We start from the raw sequence: 12,521 nt of genomic DNA, 5'->3' as shown, positions 1-12,521 counted from the left end.
ATTAAATATTTTTTGAATAGATATAAATATAGGTGTCAGAATTTTGCTGAGGTCAACATCTTATTCTTATTAATTTTAATTACTCGCTTAAAGCAATTGCGGGGATAGCTCAGTTGGGAGAGCGTCAGACTGAAGATCTGAAGGTCGCGTGTTCGATCCACGCTCACCGCAATTCTTTTTTATGTTTTTTTTCCCTAACCCACTTAAAACGCCAGCGTTTGCCATACCTTTCCATTGTTCCTGATAACTAAAAAATTTAGTTTATAATAGCACCATCATCCCCTGCCTTCAACTTCTCAACTGCAGCCTGCAACTGAAATCTTTGGGCAGTGACATCAATGGCAGCCTCTGCTAGCTTCCAACACTTTTCTCGGGCCAACCCCGTTTCTCGGTCAAAGCGTACATGTATTATTTAATATTTATTACATGTATGGTCACAAAAAATGTTCCAAAACGAGTGTTATTTAATATTGATCGGAGTGAGAAACGAGTGTTAACAAAGACACTAGGCTCCAAAGGGAGGTGGATTGTGAGATTCCACATCAGTTAAAGAGAAGAACGAAACATTTTTTATAAGGGGATAGAAACCTCTCCTAGGAGACACGTTTTAAAAACCTAAAGGAAAAGCTCAAAAGAGAAAGTCTAAAGAGAACAATATCTTATAACAATAGACATGAACAGACACGTGAACAGGTCACGTGAACAGAAGATATGGCATTAAATAATGGAGAGCTGATTCGGTGTATTCAGAGGTACAAACGCTTTCTCCCATTCCTCATTCCTTTAATATAAACTATGAACAACATCTATACCATCAAACTAAATATAAATGACAGTACAAACTATACACCAAACTAAACTACCATGCACCGGAGACCATACATCACCAAATGACTCTTATACACAATCTTCTGAACACTCCCCCTCCCCCTCCGTCCTCCCGACACGTTAAACGTTTCTCCATTCGTCGTTGGGTCGTTGTCCGATCAACGTTCTCTCCCACCCTTTCAACACCTCTCCACTCCTTCATATACAACTCAATAATCCATCTATGACGATCTTAACCGCAACTTCCCCCACCATTTTCGACGAATTATATCAGCCTCGAAAGGTCCATGTTTATGAACCTTAGGTTTATTTTCACGTAGTTTTTCCTTGTACTCCTTTTTCCATGCTTCGAACCGGACTTTAATTTTACGGTATTCTTCGTCCGTATTCGTGTTAGCCCCTCCTGGCTGTCCCTGACCTGATTTTGCTTCGGCCAAACCTTTGGCATCATCATCGAATGCATTCTTTTGCTGTTCGAACTCCTTTACGAGATTGTTCATGGCAAATGATGTACCATTCATTTCTCGCCCTGCTCCAGCTTCACGGGGAGTTCGAGATTCCATGGACGTCGTATCTTCAGAATCGTAATAGTGAGGTGGTGAGTTACCTGCACCAACCCTTCCGGCCATATTTTCAGTAGCAAGACTCTTTTTAGCAGCAGCAAGACTCGTCTGCATTAAGTATAACAGCTTAGCTTAGTTCAAAAGAATCAAAAAGTGTTCTAGCTTCAAGAAGGGTTTCAGATATTTTGTCCGTTTTAGCTTCACAGTTTTAAATCGCGTCTGTTAGAGAGAGGTTTCCATACCCTTATAAGAAATATTCCAATGTGGGATCTCACAATCCACCCCACTTGGGAGCCCAGCGTCCTCGCTGACACACAGCCCGGTGTCTAGCTCTGATACCATTTGTAACAGTCGAAGCACACTGCTAGCAATATTGTCTATTTTAGCTCGTGACGTACCACTGTCAACTACACGGTTTTAAAACGCGTATGTTAGAGAGAGGTTTCCACACCCTTATAAGGAATGTTTTGTTCCTCTCTTCAACCGACGTGGGATCTCACAATCCACCCTCATGGGGTCCAGCGTCCTCGCTGGCACACCACCTAGTGTTTGGCTCTGATACCATTTGTAACAGTCCAACCACACCGCTAGTAGATATTGTCCGCTAAGTATCATTGTCAACTACACCCGTTAGGGAGAGGTTTCCACACCCTTGTAACGAATGTTTCGTTCCCCTCTCCAACCGATGTGGGATCTCATAATCCACCCCCCTTAGGAGCCCAGCGTCCTCACTGGTACACCGCCCGAAGTTTGGCTCCAATACCATTCGTAATAGCCCAAGCACACCGCTAGCAGATATTGTCTACTTTAGCCCATTACATATCGTCGTCAACTACAGGGTTCTAAAATGCGTATGTTAGGGAGAGGTTTCCACACCCTTATAAGGAATGTTTCGTTCCCCCCTCCAACCGATGTGGGATCTCACAATCCACCCTCATGGGGTCCAGCGTCCTCGCTGGCACACCACCTAGTGTTTGGCTCTGAAACCATTCACAACAGCCCAAGCACACCGCTAACAGATATTGTCCGCTTTAACCCATTACGTATCACCATCAACTACACGGTTTTAAAACACATCTATTAAGGAGAGATTTTCACACCCTTATAAGAAATGTTTCGTTCCCCTCTCCAACCGATATGGGATCTCACATACCAACTTTTCGCATAAAAAATTAGGTGGTGTCCTAAGCTGAATGTGAACTTACTTGCAAAGATGCCATCTGCTTTTGCCACGTATCCTCCATGGACTTCATCTTGGCTTCATATTCTAACCGCCTAGCCTCAAATTGCTTTACTTGGTCCCGCAATGCAGCATTTTCCTCTTCCTTTTTCCCTATGGTTGCTTCCGCTTCAAGGACCCTCTTTTGAAGGTCGGTCAGTGTTGCAGGCAACGCGTGATCCTGCTCGAGAAATAAGAGACCGTCACGGACACTCGCACATACATATAGTCCTAAACTTACAAGCACGATTACCCAGTAAACACATTTCCCTCAACTATGTCGAACAAGTAAAAGAAATAACACGAGGATACCTCTGAAAGTCTCCTGCCCCTGTTCGGTCGATTTTCAAACCTATTCGAATCACTCTTGCCCATAAAATGATTTCGAACCAACGAACCACGTATTACTGCAGGGTAAAGGGAAGATATAAGATTAGTATGATATCAATCATTACAAATGTTGCAGCGTGACATAACACTCGTGATTACCGGATTGTAATCGTATGATTGCCTGCTGTTCATACACCTTAGAAGGAACATTGAAAGCGCACACAGTGAATGAGAACCTCTTCACCTTACCGGTACTTCTCCTTCTAGAACTTTCGCCGCGAATAACTGCATAGATAAATTGATTGATCAGCGTTTACTGCAGACTATCCTCTTAATTTGAAGCGTGCAACCATGTTTACAGAGTAGGAATTGGTGAACGTATAATTAGCCCAAGCCCACCGCTAGCAGATATTGTCCTATTTGGGCTTTCCCTTAAAGTTTTTAAAACATGTCTGCTAGGGAGAGGTTTCCACACCCTTGTAAAGAATGCTTCATTATCCTCCCCAACTGATGTGGAATCTCACAATCCACCTCCCTTCAGAACCCAACATCCTCACTGGTACTCATTCCTTTCTCCAATCGATGTGGGACCCCCCTAATTCACCCCCTTCGGAGCATCCTTGCTGGTACACCACCTCGTGTCCACCACCCCCTTCGGGGCTCAGCCTCCTCGCTGACACATCGCCCAGTGTCTGGCTCTGATACCATTTGTAATGACCCAAGCCCACAACTAGCAGATATTGTCCTCTTTGAGTTTTCCCTTTCGAGCTTCCTCTCAAGGTTTTAAAAACTCGTCTGCTAGGGAGAGGTTTCCACACCTTTATATAGAATGTTTCGTTCTCCTCCCCAACCAATGTGGGATCTCATAGAAAGGGACAAACTTTTTGAAAAAATGAAACTTAAGGACCGATATATAACAACATATTAAGCTACCAGCAATCGAACTATAAAGATCGACAATATACATGATTGTAAGATCGTGGCGGCATGCTTAAGTTCATGGAAGTGGCCACGAGAATGGCTACCACGGAAGTGTTTTTGAACCCCGAGGATGCTTTGCATAGCCTGCGTCCTCCTTTCCTCCAAGGCGGCCCGAATCTGAGAACCACAAAAACCCATCACCATGATACAAACTCGAATCGAAAGTAAATTTCAATTCTCCAATGAAATATCATCTCTCATCTTAACAGGAAAAACCAAAGACAGGACTCACCTGCCCAGTTCGGAATAATAGTTTCGTATAACCAACATGGTACATCTCGGGGTGGACATTAAAATGCTGCAGAACAGCAATTGATATACTCAACGGATCTCGAGCTACACCCGCTTCTTCAAGGAAGAATTCATACCTTACATCATATTCAGACATGAAATTCAAGAACAGTCTAGTTATAGCATAAAATTTAATGAAGCTAGTGCAAGAAATTTCCTTCTACCTTCCAGCAAATTCTTTATGCGTTATCCTGATAGGATATCCAGACCTTGAAATCCTAATAACCTCCAAAATGCCACAGTACCTAAGTTGTTGTAGGACAAGGTCCTCCTCAAATAAGCCACAAACTTGACTTCGGTTCGGTCTCATGCAACAAATGAAGTGATGGCTCGTGCGCTCCAATTTATGAAATAGCTCAAATAGTAGAGCCTATTCAAACAGAAGAGATACACAAGTTGCCATGAAAATGTCGAATAAAGAAAACCGATACGCTCGCAACTATTTTACCTTGTACTTAGTACCAACACCTGGCTCAGGGGATTCTACGCCCTTTGTAGAGCTTATCGAACCTGCTGGTTTGTAGGAATGGTTAACCATTTTGGAGGCAAATAGTTTCAGTAGCTTGGAAGTACATGATGAAAAGAGTTGGATGGAATCTGAATGCAGGAGATCTCTATTCTTCTCCAAAAACCCATTTGTATCATATACAACCTACAGTAAAAACCAAGATGCTGATAAAATCTGTTCATAATAATTAACTTTTTTGCAAAGAAAAGGGAAGGGAGATTGGAATAACTAACCTCTCCGGCGTAATGTCGAACCCCGAAAGCCCTACCTCTTTCCCCTTTAAAGCGGGGATGAGATTTAAAGTGCTGCTTAAGTTTATTAGCAAATGTCAGGTCTGTAGCCTTCGGAAAACTTAACTCTTCGTCCATCAAGGCGAGAACTCCTAGAGGCTTCTGCACAATTCCACCAGATAAAACAAAGTAATCACGCTATCTCAGGAAATGGAAATGATATGTACACTAAAACGGAATAGAAATAAGTCTAAATGTAACCGGTCAAGCCCACCGCTAGCAGATATTGTCCTCTTTGGGCTTCCACTCAAGATTTTTAAAACGCGTGTGCTAGGGAGAGGTTTCCACACCCTTATAAAGAATGTTTCGTTCTCCTCCCCAACCGATGTAAGATCTCACAATCCACCCCCCCTTCAGGACCCAGTGTCCTCGTTGACACTCGTTCCCTTCTCCAATTGATGTGGGACCCCCCAATCCACCCTCTTTTGGGGCCCAACGTCCTTGCTGGCACACCACCTCGTGTCCACCCTCCTTCGGGCTCAACCTCCTCGCTGGCACATGATACCATTTGTAACAGCCCAAGCCCACCACTAATAGATATTGTCCTCTTTGGGCTTTCCCTTTTGGGCTTCCCCTCAAGGTTTTTAAAACGGGTCTGCTAGGGAGAGGTTTCCACACCCTTATAGGTTTCCACAAACTATCACAAGTTAATTCATGGTTAAAAAATTCGGACTACCTTCTCAATAAGATTCAAACACTCTTGATTGTCTTCAAAGTTGACTTTCATACCATCGACCCCGTTAAATTCGTAGTCCTACAAAAAATAAACCGAGCATCTTCAACGTTCCTACTTACAAAAGCCATAAAACATCAGCATTTGAAGTACAGGAAATTTCAGACTTCTCACCTCCTGCTGAAGTTTGAAAAGATGCCGAATAAAATGCTGCTGCAGTCTCTCATTTGCATAATTGATACAAAATTGTTCGAAGCCGTTCTTCTGAATTCGGGGCAGCAAGATAATCACCATAACATGTCGTTGCATAAAAATTACTCATAGATGGATAGAATAACATGCCTTAAATGACTCGAACCCATAGATGTCAAGGACATTAATGGATCTTCCAGAATACTCCCTTCCTGGTTGAAGCGACTTATTGATCTGTTCTACAAGCCAGTCAAACAAGCTTGCATAGATAAATTTTGCTAATGCATCTCTTGCATCAGTAGCCTGTATTTATATGACACATGGACATCGTGTTACAGTAAAAGAACGCTCTCTTAGACAGCTGAGAATTGATGTATACTGACTTCACAGATGAGTAGAAAGCAACCTGTTGTAATGTCGATTTTTTAGCAATGCTATCCTTGCCAGATTGCTCTTTGTGGGTTGATAAAACTAACTTCAGCTCATTAAAACTGCAGCCCATCAACTTGGCAGCATTTGCAACCGCTGTATAAAAAAGTTCATGAAAAAATGTTATAAAAAGCCTATAGTACATGGAGCGGGTTTTTGTCGGGCTACCTTTCGGAGAGGTAAAATTCATCTGCAGATACACACAAAAAAGTAACACGTGCATCGAAACATCCAACCTACATTTATTCTATACAACCACTCACATAAATTACTTATCAGAATGGAATGAGAATGAGAATGAGAGGTCTAGAACTACGAGGACGATGCCATGACCGCCATGTGGGTCTAGAGAAAGGTTACTCTTCAAACTACGGACATCGCCTACTTAAGATATTAAATATCTCACCATTTTGTAAAGTGAAACAATTGTCACGTGAGAATAGTTGAGACATGCATGAGTTGACTCAAACATCGTAAACAAGGTGGTACGAATCTTGGTGCGCGTATTACCTTCATTAGCTATGACCTCTACATGATTTTCGCTATCAATTATTTGAAACGTAATGTTCCCTATCCACAAAACTGCAGCAAGCAAACCAAATGCATGCTCTTGATCTTCCTTTGTGAATTGAAGTGTGTCTAAGGCTTCCTGTAGGCAAGAGAGGAAGAAGATTTAAGACATTCAAGATAGAATAAAATCTATAAAAAGTTGGTTGGTTGCACTCGGACCGAAGTATTATATAGTTCTTTACCACAAGAATGTTAAATTTCCGTGCATCATCGACACCACCAATCACCAGGCATTCACTGTGATTGAGGTAACTGTACTCACTGGCCGCTCTGATATTAAATTTCTCTGGAGACGTAAAAACGAAGAAATAGTATTAACTTCTACTTAATCATGAGGGTACCACAATAATTTCAATAACAACATATAGAAACAATGGTTGTAAAGGAAATTTAGTGATTGTGCATTCCTCGAGCTGGTATACAGATACTGTCGGCAGTGCATCGAGTACTGCTATTCTAAAAGGAAATTTAGAACATCCTGCAGGCTCGGTAACGAAAATTAAACCGAGCAACAGAATTACAAAATTCATGGTTCCCCTTGTTGTAAAAAATCTGAAATTGACGACATAAATGATTCGAAAAAGGAAATACGAGCACAAATACCTTTAAGTCTAGATGGTAGTCCAGCACAAAGTTGATAGAAGACGTGGAATGATCTTTCGCCATTAACCAGGCGAACGACTCTCGACTGCTCAAAGGAGACACGACAACTTCAGGACGCACACAATACACAGTATGTTTTTTCTCGAAGATCTGATAGAACAGAAATAATTACCTTATCTAACAGAACTATTTGAAATTTGGCAGGTGGGTCGACATGCGATATGCACGAACGGTAACAGAAAGTTAATAAAAGTAAACTGAAAGATAAATTATAATATATCACGGTCGCAGTAGTTTTCTTACAAGTCTGGATTACAGCACCACATATCTTCCCTGTTCTGCTAAAGAGAGTTTCAATCAACTTCCCCTGCATAGTGACAGATTATCATGGTCAGACAAAAAGGAAAAACAAAGGAATGGTAACAAAAGCAAAGGAAAAGAATCTAACAAATCTGCTGGCATTGTTGTTTCTGGAGGTTTTTGCATTCCCGAATGCTTCGAGTATAACATTCGCTCGAGAAATTCTGTCATCTATGCCACTGACACCACCGAGAGAAGTCAAGTATTCAAGCACAGCTTTTGCTGTCTCCGTTTTTCCCGCTCCACTTTCGCCGCTAGTATATAACAAAAACAAAATCATTGAAGTCTAAGCATAATTGAATACTGGAATTTCGAATGCTAGATTGAAATCTGACCTGATGATAATGGATTGATTAACTTCATCTGCAACAGGAATGACAATCCAGATTCATGGGCGTTAGATATAAATTACAACCGACCAAATACAAAGTTCGAATAAACGAAGGAGAATAAAAGATATTGCAGATGAATTCATCCACCTCTTAACATCCCAGAATAAGCAGCATCTGTTGTAGCATAAACATGAGGGTTGTTTATGACTCTCTGTCTGTAGGCTTCAATAAATTCTTTTCCATACTGTTTAATGTCTTTCAAGGGGTTGAATGCTATCAAAACCGACCCTGCGTTACTCTGCAACAACGAAACCAAGAAACTATAAATACATAAACAGAGAAGAACCATAATATCTTTAAAACTAAATCACACGAACATAAATCTTATCCTGAGAAAATCTTCGATGGAGACTGTGAAGAACCGAAGGCTCGTTCAGAAAACCAAGCTGTACAAGATCATCAACCCCCTCGATGATATCTGGGTTGGCAGGTAAAAGATCTACGGTCGAAATTTTAATAACCTAAGCATTGTACATTTATCATCAGCAAGTTTTTCAAGAATCCAACCAATCATTAATGTTATGGATTACCTTTTTGTTCGAAAGCATGACAGATGCCTCCGCCCCAGTGCTCGACTGTATGGTTCCTAACTCCCATTGTCCATTTGGAAGTTGACACCAAACATGGAGTTTCTGATATCGTGACGAAAAACATACACACGAGATTTAGATAGCTAGATTTACACCAATAATGTGAAGCAACTGTTCACTAGTCCTATTCATTACAATCAAATTGAGTCATTTCCCCTAAAAATTGAACTCCTGGATCAAGAACAAAGGATTTGCAAGATATGCAGCAGTATGAATACCAGTACAAACTTGATGAATGCAATGAACTATGTAGCAAGTAAAAAGAAAAACAAGAATCATCCAACATTGAAAAATATTGGTACATCACGCAATATGACCGGAAGAACATTATGAACAAAATGAGTACCTTCTGAAGAAAATAACCGATATTGTCCTCCCAATAAGACCCACGAAGATTCGAACCATTCATTCGATCTCCATTTTCATTTTCTGAAGCTAATATGTAAGGCGATTCCTCATCTTGATCTCTATTCAATCTCTTGAATGCAAAGTTACCCAAACGATTCTCCTTTCTCATTACATCTTCCCTTCCATTGAAGCCATTAATAGAGCAGCCAGAGGAGCCATCAACATTAACCCTGAAATTGACAGGTAAAGCCCGTCCCACCGGGGGAGTCCGAGCCTTCGAAGTGGGTCGAGACGGCAATGCAGGGGGCGCATCTTTAGGCTTATCAATCTCATCCCTTCGTCGAAGCGAATCGAGCATTTCCTCGAGTGAACTCCGAGCTATCGTCGAAGGCGATGGCGATAACATCATTTTGGCAAAACCCCACTACTCCAAATCCCGAAATTCCACAGAATTCAACCCAGAAATCCGAAATTCACCTCACTTAACCCAATGAAATCCAGCCAAAACCCCAGAATCAGATGGGTATACAAAAGAATTATATACCCAGAATCAGATGGGTGTTAGAGAAGAATTATAAATACCCAAAATGCAGAATCAATCAAAATTTAAACAAAAACAGTGGTGAAATACGGTAGAAACAGAAGATATGAAGAACACAATCGAAAACAACAAAAAAAGGGGGCAAAATTTTCTTGAAACTATTCCTTTCCCCTCTCACTCTGTTCGTTAAAACCCAAAAAAATTATGTAAAAGAAAGAAGAGGAGAGAGAGAGAGAGAGAGGAGAGAGAGAGGTATAAGAGAGAGAAGTTGATGAATGTTTTGGTTTTTGTTGTTGTTGTTGCTTGAAGCTTTTTGTTTTGAAAAGAAATTTCAAAATTTGTTTCGGGCAGGTGGAGCTGTAGACTCCCAAACATTTCCTTGCGGCAACCGCCTGGTTCCCCCATTTGGGATTCCGAACAAAATTTTTTTTTTTTTTTAAATAATTAAATTCATTTCCATCTTTTCTTTTATTTATTTATTTCCTTTTTTAGGATAATGTTTTCGTAAACATCAACTTTTAGTTTCTTTCCAGCTTAAAAAAATAATTAATAATAATAATAATAACTTTAAATTTTATTTTAGCGATCCAATTACAATAAAATCCAATTTTTTTTAATATTAATATGATTAGATTACTCGATCTAAATATAGTTTAATCGGTTAAAATAATACAAATTATTATAGTCCATGTTTTTTCATAGGTTATAAATATTTAAAAAAATACAAATTTTATAATTTAAATTAAATTGAAATAGTGGGAAATTCTTAATTCTCAGTGGTGGATTAATAAATTAATTTTGTTAGTGTGAGTCAAATCTTCCACAGGTCATCGTTGAAATATTAAAATAAATAAATAAATAAAAATGTTATTATTAGTATAAAGCGACGGTTATGATGACAGATAATAAGTTATTAATTGATTAATTGTACAGCTAGGATGCTATCTAAACTAGCTTATGCTTGTTCAATTTTTTTTTCTTTTTTATTCTAATTTCTAATCATTTTTTATCTAAAATTTTAATGTGGGAGTCCGAGCAACTCACTTAAAATTATTTAAAAAATTCTACTTATTCACCATACATGTTACATTAATATTGTTTTGGTTGGATAATCCGAACAACCCCAGTATGAAAATTCAGGTCGGTTTTTTAAAAATTTAACTCAACCCAAAACGAATAAAAATCTCGGATTGGTTAGACTATCATGTCATATAAACACCCGTATAATTTGTTTTCAAAAATTAAATTTTAGTTGGATAAATACATTAAAATAGTATAATAAGATTAAAAATTTATAGGTGCATTATTTCATCAATAAATTACTTCTCACTTTTAGGAAACAATAATATTAGTCCATGCTTACTCCTCAATAATTAATTGAGCAAACAATAATATATTAATTAATGCTTTCTTTTTTTTTTTTTTTAAATTCAAATCATATTGTAATTTAAATAGTACATGACCTAATCTTACTTTAAAAAGACAAGTAATTAAATATTCAAATTGATTATAACATTACACAAATTTCTATAATAAAAAAAAATCTTTATTTATTTATTTAACCAGTAAAGTCGAATTAATTTCTTCCAACTTTATAAAAAAAAAAAAAAAAAAAAAGGAAAATGCTTTTATAACACATTTTGGTCAATCAATGGGGCAATTGTTCTGTGGACCATATGCAAGGGCTGATTGGAGTGGAGGCCATTGAATTTATTAAATATTTCTACAATTTTTTTTATTAATTATTTAATCTATAAACTTTGCACTAAAAATTAATATTTATGCAACATGTAGCTTCGAGTATGATTAGTAAACTTATTTTTAAAAAGTATATTAAAATAATTAAACCTTATTATTATTATTATTATTTTGGTTAATTGTAAATACTTGTTGAGATGAAGGGCGAATACGTAATTTTAGAATTTGGAAACAAAGTTGGCCTTTGGTTGGTGTGATTGAAGGTGCAGAAAAGGATAAGGAAGGGATTGATTTTTTTTTTTTTTTAATTTTTAATTATTTTGTCATGACATGAATTTGAATTTTTATTTATTTATTTATTATTTTATTTGTTCATAAAAAAAAAACATAAGGGATTTTGTGGAATTTGAGAATTTAATAAATGATTGGTGTTTTGGTCAATGTCTGTGGAATGTGACATTTTGATTATATTTGGAGGGAGTTTTGAATTAAATAGGAAAATTATATTTACATTTCTACCCTTTGAAAAAAAAACCCATATTTGACTTTGGAAGTGAAATAGAAAAAAAAAAAAAAATACTATATTTTAATTTTTTTTTTTTGCATGGGTAGATTGGTAAAATGATATATAATTTTATTTTATTTTTCTACTCCTAATTAATCCGGTAATTATCATCCTCAAAATTAAACTATGTTAATTTAATAAAGTTAATTTCATTATTTGACTTTTTAACTTTTATCTGTTGGATAGGTTTATTAATTAATTAATAGTTATTATTACAAAAGTCAAACTTTATACTCAAACTTCATAGATTGTCTCAGTAATCCTTTATTTTTAAAGGGTCATTTTCAATTTAGTTAAATTATAAATTTAATCTATAAATTTTAATATCAACTGTCTGAAGTTAAACATACTAAAAAACAGATTTAACAGAAAATAACATGAATCAATCATCTAGCGATCTCCAACTGGCAATTTAATTTCCTTTCATCACGTCTGATTATTAGCTAAGGTAAAGTGAAGTTGGCGTTGATTAAGGAGTTATTTGTCCAAATAAAAAATAAATAACTAAATCAAATAACTCATGAAATTCAGAAATAAATAAATAAATAAA

The 12,521-nt window shown here is 37.6% G+C and overlaps 1 protein-coding gene and 1 non-coding gene across 2 annotated transcripts; one reads left to right on the top strand and one right to left on the bottom strand.

Annotated features, from left to right (window-relative positions):
* Positions 1 to 98: 98 nt before the first annotated feature.
* TRNAF-GAA lies at positions 99 to 171 on the top strand. Its single transcript has one exon. It is a non-coding gene; the product is annotated as a tRNA-Phe (tRNA).
* Positions 172 to 687: 516 nt separating this feature from the next.
* Positions 688 to 10,057, bottom strand: LOC111446433 (myosin-2-like). Its single transcript, XM_023085249.1, has 24 exons — positions 9,166 to 10,057; positions 8,760 to 8,861; positions 8,547 to 8,690; positions 8,317 to 8,467; positions 8,173 to 8,200; positions 7,926 to 8,091; positions 7,781 to 7,844; positions 7,650 to 7,663; positions 7,478 to 7,562; positions 7,057 to 7,160; positions 6,815 to 6,953; positions 6,282 to 6,400; positions 6,026 to 6,178; positions 5,858 to 5,947; positions 5,687 to 5,764; positions 4,954 to 5,112; positions 4,661 to 4,864; positions 4,377 to 4,582; positions 4,154 to 4,289; positions 3,906 to 4,038; positions 3,100 to 3,225; positions 2,923 to 3,017; positions 2,597 to 2,791; positions 688 to 1,499 (listed from the first exon to the last, which is right to left on the bottom strand). Exons 1-24 carry the CDS (start codon positions 9,574 to 9,576, stop codon positions 1,050 to 1,052), a joined length of 3,552 nt encoding a protein of 1,183 aa, XP_022941017.1. The 5' UTR covers positions 9,577 to 10,057; the 3' UTR covers positions 688 to 1,049.
* Between the last annotated feature and the right edge of the window lie 2,464 nt (positions 10,058 to 12,521).

The sequence above is a fragment of the Cucurbita moschata genome, unplaced genomic scaffold (assembly GCF_002738365.1).
Source record: "Cucurbita moschata cultivar Rifu unplaced genomic scaffold, Cmos_1.0 Cmo_Scf00008, whole genome shotgun sequence".
NCBI lineage: Eukaryota > Viridiplantae > Streptophyta > Magnoliopsida > Cucurbitales > Cucurbitaceae > Cucurbita > Cucurbita moschata.
Note: the sequence above shows the minus strand (reverse complement) of the source record. Positions and strands in the feature narration are given on the sequence as shown.